The sequence below is a fragment of the Haemaphysalis longicornis genome, unplaced genomic scaffold, assembly GCF_048455015.1.
Source record: "Haemaphysalis longicornis isolate Haplotype H1 unplaced genomic scaffold, Haemaphysalis longicornis Haplotype H1 scaffold_1, whole genome shotgun sequence".
Classification (NCBI taxonomy): domain Eukaryota; kingdom Metazoa; phylum Arthropoda; class Arachnida; order Ixodida; family Ixodidae; genus Haemaphysalis; species Haemaphysalis longicornis.
The window spans coordinates 302,051,893-302,066,811 of NW_027526203.1; the positions used below are offsets into that span (position 1 = coordinate 302,051,893).

Sequence of the window (14,919 nt, forward strand, 5' to 3'; positions counted from 1 at the left end):
TTCTTGCCACAGTATTTGTGTCTTTATGAAAGGGAATTGCAAAAATGCTACGTGTACCATACTGTGTAGTCTTCGTACTAGGTCTAATGCATTTTCCTTCAAATAATGAAAGCTTCCACAACTGTTGTACTTGTTGCATCTCAACATGAAATATTTTGTACTTTGAGCTGTGTAGAACTATTTTTGACAGGAGTGTTTGCCTGGTTTGTCTACTATGTATGAAAATGTGTAGACATGTTGCTCCCAAAATTCCATTTGGCCACTGGGGATGACATTGTCTCTCATGTGTCCAAAAAAAGAATGCCAGTCACATTCTAGCATTGCTACAAGTGCACGTACTGATGTCAAAGAGCGAATATAACTGCAGTGTTTCTTGATCAAGGCCTTTAGATTTACTATTGCTTTCTTATTTTTTCAAATTGCCTGATGCTTTTTTGTTGCCATTGTGAGCGTCCAAGAATTGTAGCTATTAATCTCAAAGCAGTAAAACAAACACGACCTGAAAGCGTGACTCTTGACCATAAAATATTTTTACCAGAAAGCCAGGGACGTATGTTATACAAATCCTTAAAAAAAGCATGTATTGGTGCTGTAGGCATTAGGATTTGCAAGGACTGGGCTGTGCTCACACGTCACTAGATTCTAAATGAATCGAAACAATCCATGAGATATACAAATTAATGTTTAGCTCTCCACTGCAGCATGAAAGGAGGCAGAGGACAACTGGGTAGCATGCCATTGTAGCTGCGCCTGCCTGTGTACAATCCTGTGTGCTACACTGCAAAGGACAGATTTGCTAGCAGGAAGTGTGCAATCAGAGGCCACAGTTCTCGCAGCAGGCACTAAACCCTGACATTCATGTTGAAAAAATAAACAGCGCAAAACAACAGAACACAAGAAAGAGAATACAAACGGACAGTGTGCTGTGTCTTTTCGTATTCTCTTTCGCGTGTTCCATTATTTCGCACTGTTTATTCTCTTAACATTGCACACTATTGTTTTTTGGCATGCAGGATTAGAGTTTAGAGGGACACTAAGTTGGTCTAGATTGATGGCCTTGCACGGCAAAGAAACAAACAATGTAGTATAATCTTGTTGGTTTTTTTTTTTTTCAAAGGAGCCTTGAGAAAAATACGCTCAGTAGCATCTCGAAAGACATATACAGTCTACGCCTGTTACAACGGACCCTCTGAATCCGGAAAAAAACGTCCGCTGTAGCCGAAGTATGCAGTATCCGACAGGGGGGGGGGGGGGGGGGGGGGGGGGGTAAGTTTTAAAGTGGGTACTTTGACCGATTTTGCATTTGCATAGTAATCACTTTGTTCTTTCTACACGCCTACAGCACCTCTGCACAGTGTTCACGCGAGGGCAAAGAATCGCATAAATACCGTTTCCAAAGCTTAGAACCGGCACTTGGAAAAGGCCGGTCTATCTTTGGTCAAGCGTGTAAAGACGCATGATGAGCTGAGCAAATAAAGCAAGAATTAACTAGGCGCAATCATTAACCAGCTATAAAACATCAGTCGTGGCCATCAGCATTAGCTAGGCTCTTTTAAATCCCCTCACGACGAGGCAGGTTTTCCTGAAGGCTGTGACTAGCGTTCCATCCAGACGGAACGATATACAAGTGCTAAAGTTCCGTCCAGACGGAACGGAGCGCTGCAGGTTACCCTTCCGTCCAGAGGGAATACAACTGAGAGCTTAGTGTTCCGTCCAGACGAAGCCGGCGTGAAATTTGTACAGTTCCGTCCAGGCGGAAGTAAAACCGGCTGATTAGACTACATTTTTGGGTATTCATATTTGGTGTAGGGGTTGCGCCTCGGGTAATGTCTCTATCGCACTGGGTTCGATTCCCCCCAGACATGTTTTTTCTTTGCGTGGTTGTGCCAGCGTTTTGTAACAGCTAACTTCACGACCACTTTACAATTGACGCGGTGAGAGCGGTCACTCAAATTTTGTACTCAACAGAGCCAAGGCCGACGTAGTCATCGCTGGTTACGCCCGATCTCCTGTAATTATTACCAGTGATTAACAGTGAATCAGGCTAGTCAGTGAGCGGAAGCGGTTTGGCCGGTTGGGTAAAGATAAAAAAAAGACTGCTCTCAACGAGAGTTACGCTTCCTCTGGACAGAACTTTAGTGACAGCTGCCATTCCATCTGGACGGAACGCGAAGAGAGAAGTGTCGAGTTCCGTCCAGACGGAAAGGCAACTGTTACTAAAGTTCTGTCCAGAGGAAACACAACTCGCGTTGCCAGCCGTCTTTTTTTTTTATTTTTACTGAACCTGCCAAATCGCTTCCACTCACTGACTAGCCAGAGTCAGTGTGGATTATTACGCGAAGAGAAAAGTGTCGAGTTCCGTGCACACGGAAAGGCGACTGTCACTAAAGTTCCGTCCTGAGGAAACACAACTCACGCTGAGAGCAGTCTTTTTTTTTTTAGTTTTACCTAACCGGCCAAACTGCTTCTGCTCACTGACTATAGAATCACTGTTTTTTATTAATCATTATTAATAATCACAGATGATTAGACTAACTCTAGCTCAATCCGAACGGATCTCCAAGCCGCCAAGCAGTCTTTTTTAATCTCTACCCAACCGGCCAAACCGCTTCCGCTCACTGACTAGCCTGTAATAATTACAGGAGATCGGGCGTAACCAGCGATGGCTACGTCGGCCTTGGCTCTGCTGAGTACAACATTTAGAGCGACCGCTCTCACCACGTCAATTGTAAAGTGGGCGCGAAGTTGGCTGTTACAAAACGCTGGCACAACCACGAAAAAAAAAAAAAAGATGTCCGGGGGAATCGAACCCGGTGCGATAATGCCATTACCCAAGGCGCAACCCCTGCACCTAATATGAATACCCAAGATGGCGTCTAATCAGCCGGTTTTACTTTCGTCTGGACAGAACTGTACAAATTTCACGCCGGCTCGGTCTGGACGGAACGCTACGCTCGCAGTTGTATTCTGTCTGGAAGGAACTTTAGCACTTGTATATCGTTCCGTCTGGACGGAACGCTAGCCACAGCTTTTTCCGAAACCATTCGTCAAACAAATTGGATCGCTGCCTGACGTTCCCTCAAGGCAGCTTCCAGATTTTTAGCGATTTTAGTCTGGTCATTGAAACAGCTGTGATGAAATAATCTTATGACGGACAGCTGTAAAATCGAAAGTTAGACCAGTTGGACTGCGCACGGTTACCGGCAGATTGCACACAATGGATGGGGAACAACCCCCCTACTTTAGGCATTTCTTACCTTTTTCACCAAACGGAACGGGAACGATGCATGCATGGGAATAATAAAAGCCGAACTTCACTTAACCCGAGTTTTTTATTACATAAAAAAACTGACAAGGGCAGACTCGCCTCCGAGTGCACCACTTTTTTCAATTTCACCGGAGTCGCGTTTATCGCCACCGGCCTTATTCTTGACGGTAGAGCGGACCGTCTGCTTAGACAGGCCTGTACTTTCGGCGATGTCAGCCTGTTTTTCCCCATGTTCGACAGCGTTAATTACGCTTAATTTATCGGACAGTGAAATCAGCTACCCTGCCGGTCATGCCGCTGGTCGCACACACACAAAAAAAAGTCACTAGTACTGGCTTACCTTGGGTGCGCCAACATCTCGGCTGCCAGCAATGTTGCCAGACATAACAGTTTTTTTGCCAAAATAAACAAAGAAAAAGCACATTGGATGCTGGCCCCGCGGAAGTCCGCTATAAACATTCAGTCGAAACAATTTTCGCGGAAAATTTAGTCCGTTGTAGCCGATAGTCTGCTCTAGCCGGGTCTGTTATGAGCGGAGTGGACTCTATTTAAAATGCATGGGGACCAGACAAACCAACAGAAATGGTCTGTTGTAACCGAAAGTCCGTTGTTGCCGGATCCACTGTAACGAGCATAGACTGTAATTCTAACATATATGCATTAAGAAACACGGAGGAATTGCACTAGCTTTCGCTATGCAATTGCTGTGAAAAAAAATGCATAAATCAGTCCCAAAGTGTGCCCCCTTAATTGGGCTCCATTGAACGATTTCTGGAGCAGCATTTCTGAAACAGGCTGTGAAATTCTGAACAATGTGACAATGCACACTGCCATCATGTGCCATTTTCTGTGCTTGGAGCGATGATGCAAACACCTAATCTGGAAGTGGTCCGAAATCACATGGCAGATTTCATGCAGTACGTCAATTTCTTGTTATAAAATGATGCCTTTTTTAGATAAGAAGGTACTATATTAAGAAAAAAGCAAGAGAAAAGACAAGCTGTTGGAAAGCACTAAGTATACTTGTTTTGTGGTAGGCCAAAAACAAAACAGATCAACTGTATGCAGCCAGCAGCCAACCATATATTTTAAAGAAGGTCAATATAATAATTTGGTTGGGGGCATTGGGGGAACTTGCTTTTCTGAAAATGTCAATTTTTATGGTCTGGCCCCTCCTTCAGGAGAGCAGTTCAGTTTGTGTAAATTGCTTCTTGCTGTTGTGGCTTGGTCATTGACAGATTGTCTCTCCCAAGTCTTGCTATATGGTGGCAGAAAATTTGCTTTTACAGCCTTATTATTCTGATATTTGACTTGAAAACTTGACATCTAATTTCATTTTGCACACACACAAGTAAGCACTCTCTGTAAGAATTGCCTCTGTGATTTCAGTTGTGTAATAGATGTCTTTTGCTTCGTATTACAGGCAGGAGTACGTAGATCTCTATGTGGACTTTGTACTGAATGCATCTGTCAAGCACTGCTTCGAAGCATTTTCTCAGGGCTTCTACAAAGTCTGCAGCAACAAAGTTCTGGCAAGTGGAACTATACCTAAATAACTTAATCTTTTGTATTGAAGGACAAAGTTTCATGTAGCAGTTGTTGTGGTCAGAAAGTTTGGTTCGCATTTGGAATCACATGTGCAACTTGACTGTAATTAATGACCGCCTAAGTTTATTTTTTTTTTAGATGCGACGCATCTCTTTAATTCGCCTTGTCCCGCGTCGTTGTCGCGGCGTAGTCCGCATCCTCGGCGCGGCAGCTGTGCGCTCTGCCGCTCTCACCGCAGCGTCATCTGTGCGTGAGCACGGTCAGCTCGCTCCCGTCGCCGTGCCAGCTGTGCATTAGTGTGCAGCTTGCGTTCGCGCTTGCACTCGGTTAACACATGCGCATGCGCTGCTATGCGCTGCTCTCTCTCATTCCGCTGCGTATAAACGCGGTAAGTGCGCCGCTCCGCTCAGTCGTTCCGCCGCCGGCGCTCCGATGACATCGTCTGATGATTTGAATAACGCAACGGCAACCCTCTATGCGTTGCATCTACCCCATGGTTCCCCTCGCGGGAAGATGGTGTAAATTTTTTTTTTTCTGTTGTTGATGTTTTGACATATTTTATACCTTTAATGCACATTACTCGATGAAATTCTGGTTTTCTGTAAAATCAGCATTGGAATTGCCTTCCTTTGGGAGAAGTTACAATTATTTCATTTTCCTTTTTCTTTCCAGGATCTGTTCCATGCACAGGAGCTGATGGTCCTAGTGGTTGGTAGTGAGAACTACAACTGGAACGACCTGGAGAAGGTAACACGTGCATGTGCATGACAGCAAAGAATGTTAGGTAGCAGCAGCAGTATCAGTACGGTAGCCTGAACACCATGAAGTAGTTTTGATCATTGAAACGATGCATACTTAAGCAAACCTTTCCATTTTTCTAGAATGCTGAATACAAGGATGAGTTTCACCGGAACCACCCGACGGTGCGCATGTTCTGGAGGGTCTTCCATGGCCTCGACTATGAAGAGAAGAAGAAGTTCTTGCGTAAGACATTTATTGTCCTGGTTTTGTGTCATGTTTGCCTTGGCATGTAGCCAGCTTCATTTAACCGGAGTGTACTGACAGACAGCTACATTGTCTAAACACAGCTGACAGCAACTTTTAAAGCCATTTTTTCTTAATCAGCTGACTGATTATCAAATATTGCTGTTCAAAGTTAAGCACTTTGAACAGTGCTTATTTGAAATTTCATTTGTCCTGCACTGTTGAGCCTGAGCTGTTGATGAGCATCACGTTCACAATCAAAGTAGTACGGCCGGTGCCAATTGTACTATCGCCGTCAAATGAAACGCGAACACGAAAATATGAATCTAAACACACAGATAGCGTGATTTCTTTCCATGCAAGCCAAAATGGCGCTTGGCTTAGTTACTAAAACAAAGTTGGGAAATATGGCTTTTCAAACACACCAAGAGCGTGCCATTATATGAACTCTACGAACAGTATTTTTCAATTTTGCACGTTCTGGTTCATATTTTCGTGTTCGCGTTTCATTTGACGCCGACAGTACCTGTGCAGATAGCTCCTGTGTTTCAGAGGGTGCTTGTACAGTGTTCGGTATAGTACGAGTTAACACAACTGAAAAGCACCCTGGAGTGCACATATTTCGATGGTCTTCACCAAATGTGGGGCGGAGGTTGAAGATTGCAGACACAGGATCGTCTTCAGCCAGTGCTAGCAAATTCATCTGCGCGAATGCGCCCCTCACCGTTGATGGCCACACTGGCCATTGTCAGCTCAGCAGAGTAGCTCCCCCAGTTCATGTGGCAGGGGGTTGTGTGGCAGCATTTCTCACCTGGTCGGTCGCGTCCCCCTTATTGCTGAGAGCTTGCATGACCTTTTCGTGTGCAGGTTTTGTCTCAGCGTACTAAACCTACAATAATTCATCGAGACATTGCCAACTGGGAGAAATAAAATCTGCGGGTGCCTCCCAAAGTGCAATTGCACCATTCTATGGCATTCACCACAGCTGTTTGTGGGTGTGCCCGGGCCACTGCATTTGTGCGCCGTCCCATTTTATGCTCCTGTCTACGAGCAGCAAATACAAGCAGAAAGTGAAGGAGAGAGAAATGCGAGATGGCTTTTAGAGGTGTTCAACAATTGACAGCTGCAACTTGCTGAGGACATAAGAGGAAAATACGGTAGTGGAGTGGCCAGGTGCTTTGGAAAGGGGCCCACAGGAAACTTTGTGAACCACATGCAAGCCTGGAGTCTCTCAAAAAGCAGAAAAATGGAAGAATAGTAAAGTGTAAATTCGGCTGTTTTGTTCTAGAATTTTATTCTACATGCTTCAGTGCATTTGGACGGCCGTCCTTTTAAATGTTTATTTAACCAGGTCAAGGATTTAAGCATTGCCACTACATAAGCAGGAAAAAGTTGCGTGCTGTGACAAAAAAAATGGGTTTGGGGGGAGGTATGTTTTCAGTTGTTATTTTAAGTTATTTGTCTTCGAGTTTTCTTTTTATTTCTCTCTGCCATATAAAGCAGTTGGAGACCTGGCTATTGCATCATCATCAGCAGCAGCAGCTTACTAGGTCCACTGCAAGGCAAAGGCCTCTCCCATCGACCTTCAACCGCTCCTGTCCACTGCTGCTTAAGTCTATTCTTTGCCTTGAAATTTTCTTATTTCGTCCCTCTATAGAGTAATTGGCCTTCTTTTTCTAGGCCCGTCTCCCGGTGTCCACTCTGTCACCCTGGTAGTCCACCAATTGTCATTTCGCCTAATTACGTGGCCAACCCGAGTGCATTTCTTTTTTTTTTCTTTTTTGAACTATGATGTCTTCTACTGTAGTTCCAGGAAGCTCGTTTCCTGTCTCTAAGTGTTACTCCGATCATTATTCGTTCCATGGCCCGTTGAGCCGACCAAAGTTTGCTTCCCAGTTATTTAGTAAGGTGCCAAGTTTCCCCTCCATATGTCGTCGCCTCACATTTATTTATGAACTTGCCACTGAAAGTTCTGCACGACTGGCAGGTCTGGATCGTCTTGTTCGCAGGCTTTCACATCTCTCCCAAAGTGCACCGTGTTAAGACACACTAGAACCCGGTGCTAAGTCCAAAGCCAGTTACCGCACTACAAACCCAAAGGAAATGCTGTGCGCCCGGAATGCAATGATAGTTCAATCGGATAGACACTGGTTTCATAACGGAAGAGAGACGGGTTCGATTCCGACTACGGAAAGCTTTTTTTTCACCCAATGGGCTGCAGATGTTATTGTTCCCCACTGCTGCTGACCCGTACCCCTCAGGCTATCGGGGTGGCCTTGGGGGTCTGGTTTCACGACATAAAGGTCCCCGGTTCGATTCCTGGGACCTCCTCAACCACATTTTTTTCTTGAGGCTTTGAGGTTTTCTGTCTACGATGGACGGATTTGCGTTGGCCTAAACAGCTCTGCTGTTAAAATATTGAAAATTCCAAACAGCCCACGTGTGTGGTATATTATTTGCTAAAGACACATTTTTTCTGTTAAAAAAGGTGCTACAACAGGCCTGTCATCAGTTACTTATTGATCCAGGAACAAATATCCCTTCTATTCAGAATATGCTATATTCTAAATAAGGGCAAAGAGAATGTAAACTTGGTGAAACTTCTTTCGTTGTCTTGTAAAGAATTAGCAGACTACCTGGACCCCCTCAGTGACCTGCAGGAACTTCTCGCTTTATATCTGTAGCTGCAGAACTTCGCAGTCATCGCATTGCGCCAGTGCGTCTCATACGGCCTCGTGTAAACTAAGCTTCACTTGCTACTTGTTGCCACAATGCTTTGTTCTCATGCCCTCAAAACCTTTTGCAGTTGTCCCGGCGTCCGCATTGTTTGCTGCAAAAAAACAATCGTCACAGCTAAGTAGTAACATCCTGAAAAGATGCTCCATGGTGGCTGTTTTTGTAATTAACATTGAGTGAGAGCAATGCAATTTTGCTTCTGATGTACCAATGCCCAATTTGTCATATGGAATCGATCCTGCACACAGAAAAAGGAAATGGTGAAAACCAAATTTCACCTCAAATTTTGCCTGCCGTAACTGATAGTCTGTTCTAGGAGCATCCATTATTACTAAGTAAATTGTTGCCTTTGAAGTGTACATAAACCAAAGGAAACCAGTAATAGTCTGCTGTATCTGGGTCTGTTATAGAGTTCACTTTAGTTTGAGTTTGTGTGTGCTTCTTTTTTACATCTATTTATTGTTATGCATTATCAGGAATAAGTTTTCTCAATTTATTAAGCTGCTAAATACTGCTGAAATTGATCCCGTTTGCATTGAACGTCTTTTCGTTGCTCCGTGTACCAGATGTGCTTTATCAGTCAGGCTGTGGGGGCAAAGTTTTTGTTATTTCATTATTTCACTAGTTGAGTGTAGTACTCCTTCTTTCACCTAGCTTCCCCTGGATGTATGAGTACTGAGTTTTTGTACTCAGAAAGCTTGTTCTTAAACGGAAGCTTATGGGTTTACATTTATAGAAGTCCTAGGCATGTGTGCCTGTTGAACAACCTTGATAGTGTGCAGATTTTTCTTGTGTGATTATGGATGGATTTATTTGTTTTGTCTTCCGAATACCTAGCATCTTATTGAAACTCTTCTTCATTCCAGTGTTCCTGACTGGGTCAGACCGCATCCCCATCCTTGGAATGAGTGAGATCAAGGTAGCTAATTTTGGGGTATTTTTTTGCTCTAATAAGTTGCTTACAATATAAAAAAAAAAAACACTTAAGTAGCATTTCTGGCATGGTTCCAAAAAATAACATGAAAGCATAGTTGGCTCATGGAGTGACAAAACATTATTGCCGTCCGGTAAAGAACAAATCTCAGCGAGAAAATTCCTCATTGGCTGTGAGGTATGTGCTGGCCTGACGTCCCCATAACGTGGTTATGCACCACCTCAGAGAAAAGGAGAAAGATGAAGTTACTGCCAAACGATGAAAGCTGGCACAAAATGAATGCTGCCTATGGCAACACAAGGCCGTCTACATGTACGGCTCCTTCAGCATTGAGTGCAGTTACAGGTGTGTAATGATGTGGTCATCCAGGCAAGTATGCAGTTGCGAAAATGCCAGGCAGCTCACCTACGCTTTCGCAGCCTCACACAGGGGCAGATGTGGGTGCCCTTGGATTTTTTGTTGTTGTTGTTGTTGTTGTTGTTGTTAAACTCCTTAAGCTACATTTAGGCAAATATATATACGCACATAATGCATACACCCCACTACAATGAATGCTACTATGATGAGATATTTTTGTTCCCATCAGTTGCCACAGAAGTTCATGCTGTCAATGAACAAGTTTCTGTTCACCAACCTGCATAAACTGAGATTGTGTAAAGCAAAGATTTCTCTTTGGTTTTATGCTTTGAAGCTCGCAAAACTATTCATTCATGTCTTCACGAGTGTGCACACGTTAACTGGATGAAAAAAACCTTCACTTCTTTTGCTCAGAACAACCCTGTTACCACAAACCAGCTGTGAAAATATAATTGTGGCCACTAATTAATTAAGAGGATGCTAATTTTGATGGCGATTGGGATGCAGCTATCCTGTTTACCCTTAGTTTACATTGTGAGTCACTCTTCGTTGCTTTGGGGGTTGCACTGCCACCCAGAATGAGGAGCGTGATATCGAGGCCGCTCCTCGTTTTGCTTTTCACTCGGGGTGGGTGGGGGTGAGGCCTTGTGCCACCACCCACTTATGGGAGGAGTCAGGCCGTGGTCTTGCTGCTCATCTGGCATAGGATGATAATCGCACCAAGATTCGGGGTGAAGTATTTAACGCCCTTAGAAGATGTTGCTGTGTGCTTCATCGAAGCCACTTGCACAACTATGTTGTCACTCTGTTGTGCAGGAAGCAGCCTGCATTGACCGATGCTATGAAGCTACACCTCAAAATTTGCTATCAGATCATTTATTGCTGCCGTCCGTGAAATTCCCGGGTGAATTTTTCTTTGCGCTCCATGGGAGTCGGTCGTACTCACATTTAGGATGCCTGCTACACTTGCAAACCATAGTACGTAGTGCTTCGAATTGGTAACAGCTCTTTTATATTTGAATCATACGAGCAAAGCAGGTATATTTGTCCTAGGGTCACTATTTAAGAACATTGGGCTAGCAGAACTCTTCACCAACCCTGGGATGAAATACTGTAGGCTTGTACGGTTTGTATCTGCTCACTTGACTCACTTGCAGTGCTTATTTTTATATTTTGTGGCGTCTACAATGGTAGTAACGCAGCCGTAGTATATACAGGGAAAGTTTGGCGATTCTTTAAAAGGTTATGCTATCGCACACCATTGTCGAGACTGCTTTTAGCTGGGGTGGCATAGTGGTCCAAATGACCTGCGGCCAGTCTTGCGATCCTTTGGAAACCAAATTGCGGTTAGAGGGCAGCAGCAGGTCAGAGGGCTTAACTCCAATTGGAGGTGGTACCCAGACCACTGGCAGATGTGTACGTGGCTTCGCGCAGCAAACCATGCGCCATCTCAAAAGGCGAGGTGTGGCGACTAGATCAGGCCTTGATTCTGCGGGAGGCCCAAAGCAACACTAAGAAGGGTCCCAGTGCTGACACAATGCCACTTTGACGTGACTACACTTGTGTCTCTATAAAGCTGTCACTGCCTGTATGGCCACTGCATAGGGGGATTTTTTTACTTTTCTAATAGTTATTTTGAACTATAATATGTAACTGAGCTAGCTTCAGGTGTTTATTTTAAACGGGTTGCATTTCGAGGTGACTCCTAGAAAACAAAAGCTCTCTTGCTTATGACTAAAGCAATAAATTGCCTTCTCAGTTTTACGCACATAGTGTACATTGTGAGCATAACAGATCTGGGCCTGCTTCTGACAATTCCACATGGGTCTATCAGAAGCAGGCTCAGATGCTGTGAATCTGTTCCCAAATCCCGAGACAGCATTGCTAAAGTCACTCAAGAGTGTTAAAGATGGGCTCGTTTTGCTCTGGTGAGGCACGTTTCACACCGTTAGGATCACAGTGCGCTTATTGGAATCAGTTTTTTGAACTTCATGCTTTTCTTAAAAAAAGGGGGGGGTGGTGCTGAAAAAAAAAATGGGGAAAGACAAACTCACTAAAACACAGCATGGTCAAAACACCTAAAACTGGCTGCATGTCGCACCTTCCGCATCTTGGGCACTGACACTTTGGGCCCAGAAGCCACTAAATCGAAAGTTTAGCCAAGTGGTGTCAATTACTTTATTCAGCACAATAAAAATAAATGTGCTTTCCAACACAAGTGGCATACACAGGTTGGCAGTTGTGACCTTTCGAAGTTGGTTTCATTGATTCGAGCATTGTTTTAGTGTGCGGCACTTGAGCGCCCGCTCCTGTGGTTTCACGGTGCCGTCGTTCCTCGTAACTGAGCGAACGAAGGGGACACCCAAGACAAACGAGATAGAACGGGCAGGAATGTGGAGGAGGAAAGTAGATTGATTGACTGCAGGGTTTAACGCGTCGACACAGCGCAGGCGATGAGGTGCGCCGTAGTGGGGGGCTCCGGATTAATTTTGACCACCTGGGGATCTTTAACGTGTGCCGAAATCTCGGACACACGGGTGTTTTTGCTTTTCGCCTCCATCAGAAAAGCAGCCGCCGTGGCCAGGAATCGAACCCGCGACCTCGTGCTCAGCTGCGCAACGCCTTAGCCACTGAGCCACTGCGACAGGTAGGAGGAAAGTAGGGCAAAAGTGTGAGGGGAGGGCGGTATGCCGAGACAGCGCGAGGCATTCTCGTCGTGCTGTATGCCGAGACAGCACTGCAAGATAACAGAGAGAATGAAGAGGCCACCGAAGATGGAGTGAGCGTGAAAGTGGAGGATGAAAGTATGGCGTAAGGTGTGAGACATGGTCCCCCGCTGCAATGCACTACGAGACAACGCCAGAGTACGTATCGCGTGCCGTCATGCGTTCGCTGCTGCAGTGATCACTTTGTGAGAAGCAGCAGGTAATCGCCGTCACCCAGAAGACTGCAGTTTGCTCTGCGTACAAATTTCGCATTAGGGAATATCGTAATCGTCAGCCAAATTTTTTGTTTGTTTTTTAAGCTTAATGAACAGGTGGCACACCCTGTATAGGGCGATGTACATAATTTGGTCTGTTCTCAGAAAAATGTGCTAAAATTCAGGGGAATGAAGGGGACTTGATTTCCTTGATAAGCTTGAGATTGCTAGTGAAGTATTTTTTTTTTAACAATAGCACTGGTTACGTATTTACTTATAAGCCTCTCAAACAATTTTTTTTTTTTAATAATCTGGTAGTTTGCTACTTTCAGCAGTTTTGCATAAATGTTAGCGCTTTGGGCAACTGATGAGACAGTCGTGAAGAAAGAGGACAAAATTAAAGCATCAAGCATCATACATAAATTGAAAGTATTTGCTGATGGCTTTCAGCACATGCAAACGGCTTGAAATATATCATATTCCTCCACATTCTTGTGCACTTTTCCTTCTTTTCTTTATGTATATATATATATGTATATCCCGCCGTATTTTTCTTGTGAGAAAGAAAAAAAAACAACTGGCAGGCCAGAAGAGTTTTTTTTTTTTTTGGCAACTGCAACATTATGCAGTTTGCAAGCGTTGCATAGTTTAGTGATTGGAAAATTTCGGGGGTTAGTGGTGCTTTTAAAACAGTTGTTCAATAATCAAAACTGGCAAGGCTGCAAAACCTGAAACAAGTCAGTGAATTAAAAGTCAGATGAACACCTTCAAGATTCACCAACAGCATCAAAAAAGAAAAAAGGGGGGGGGGGAGAAATAAATAAAAAATGAAGCGTCACTTTTCTGTTGGCGTAATGCACATCCTTGCCATTGCAGGTGGTTCTGCAGCCAATGAAGGTGGATGACAGCCACCTGCCTGTGGCTCACACCTGCTTCAACCTGCTTGACCTTCCGATGTACTCAAGCGAAGCAGCCATGCGGGAGAAGCTCCGACTGGCCATCCAGAACGCCCAGGGATTTGGTCTCGTGTAGCCATGGCGGCCGACTTGGTTGCCGGCTGCCTCTCTTTCTGCTCCAGCTGGCAGGACAAAGGGTCGAAATTGAGGGGAAAGCATTGCTTCCAAGTTCCAACCGGGCTGCCAGAAAGCTTTCGGCGGTAATGCTTAGAGCTTCTGGCCGGCAAGGGAGCAGCCAGGCAGCTAAAAACTCTGGCTCGACAGCCAGCCATAGGCCTAATGTGCACCGGTAATTTTTTTTCACACACACAAAAAAAAAAGCACAGAGGAGTTGTGTGTCATGCGGAGCAACTACTCCTTGCCACTGAGGATAGTGCAGCCACGGCTTGGTTCAAATAAAATCCCGATTGAGCATTCTTTGGGGTGTGTACCAGCACTACTTAAAAGCGACAAATGGAGGGATGATATATTTGAATAATCTAAGTCGTGTGAGCATTCTAAAACTTTTTTTGTTTGTTTGTGGTAAATTGAAAGAAAGAAAACGTACGACCTGTTTGTGAGACCGTTATGGCAGTTGACTACTATAGTTGCCGCTTGACACTCAAGTCAGTTTTTTTGTTGTTCTTGATTTGTTTGCGCAACCTGAGAGTTTGCTATTACTGGCATTCAGATTATGTAAAAAAAATGATAAAGCAATCCCAAGGTCATTCTGTGCACTTGACCTTGTGGGCTTAGTCCATTCTGCTGTGATTGGCTTGCACACTTGTGAGAAGTGTATTTTTTTACTGTAGTTGTTTGTTACACTACTGTAGCTGGCATAATGCTTCCATTCTTATTTATTTGGGCATGCGTGAGCTTGGTTTTGCGTTTAAACACTTCACACATGCCTCACAAGCGACACATTTTTGTACAAGTTGGTTGCATTTCATCGAAGTTGAAAGTAATAAACATGACGTGTTCTTTACTTTTTCACTTACTTTGGAACCGACTTGTTTTTCTGCATGTTCCAAGGAGACACAAAAAGGGGTAGTTGTCAACTTCGGCATGGGCTTGCGGATTGTTCTTAGGGACAACTAGTCTGCAAAAATTTTATATATTTTAAGTTGTTCTTTTTACTGCTGTTTGGTGCATACAGTCTTTAGATTACTTGGTTACTTTGAGTGATGATTCTCTGCAGCTGTTTAATTGAAGGAAGGGAAGTTCATGGATATGAAAG

The 14,919-nt window shown here is 44.3% G+C and overlaps 1 protein-coding gene across 3 annotated transcripts in view; it reads left to right on the forward strand.

Annotated features, from left to right (window-relative positions):
• Herc4 (HECT and RLD domain containing E3 ubiquitin ligase 4) overlaps window positions 1-14,675 on the forward strand; it is a 127,456-nt gene extending 112,781 nt beyond the window's left edge. For all 3 annotated transcript variants that reach the window (XM_077680945.1, XM_077680948.1, XM_077680953.1), the window contains 5 exons: window positions 4,692-4,800; window positions 5,489-5,563; window positions 5,698-5,800; window positions 9,403-9,455; window positions 13,624-14,675. In XM_077680945.1, coding sequence (XP_077537071.1) covers window positions 4,692-4,800; window positions 5,489-5,563; window positions 5,698-5,800; window positions 9,403-9,455; window positions 13,624-13,779 — 496 coding nt within the window. In that variant the 3' untranslated portion in view covers window positions 13,780-14,675. The remainder of the gene's footprint in view (window positions 1-4,691; window positions 4,801-5,488; window positions 5,564-5,697; window positions 5,801-9,402; window positions 9,456-13,623) is intronic.
• Window positions 14,676-14,919: the final 244 nt, after the last annotated feature.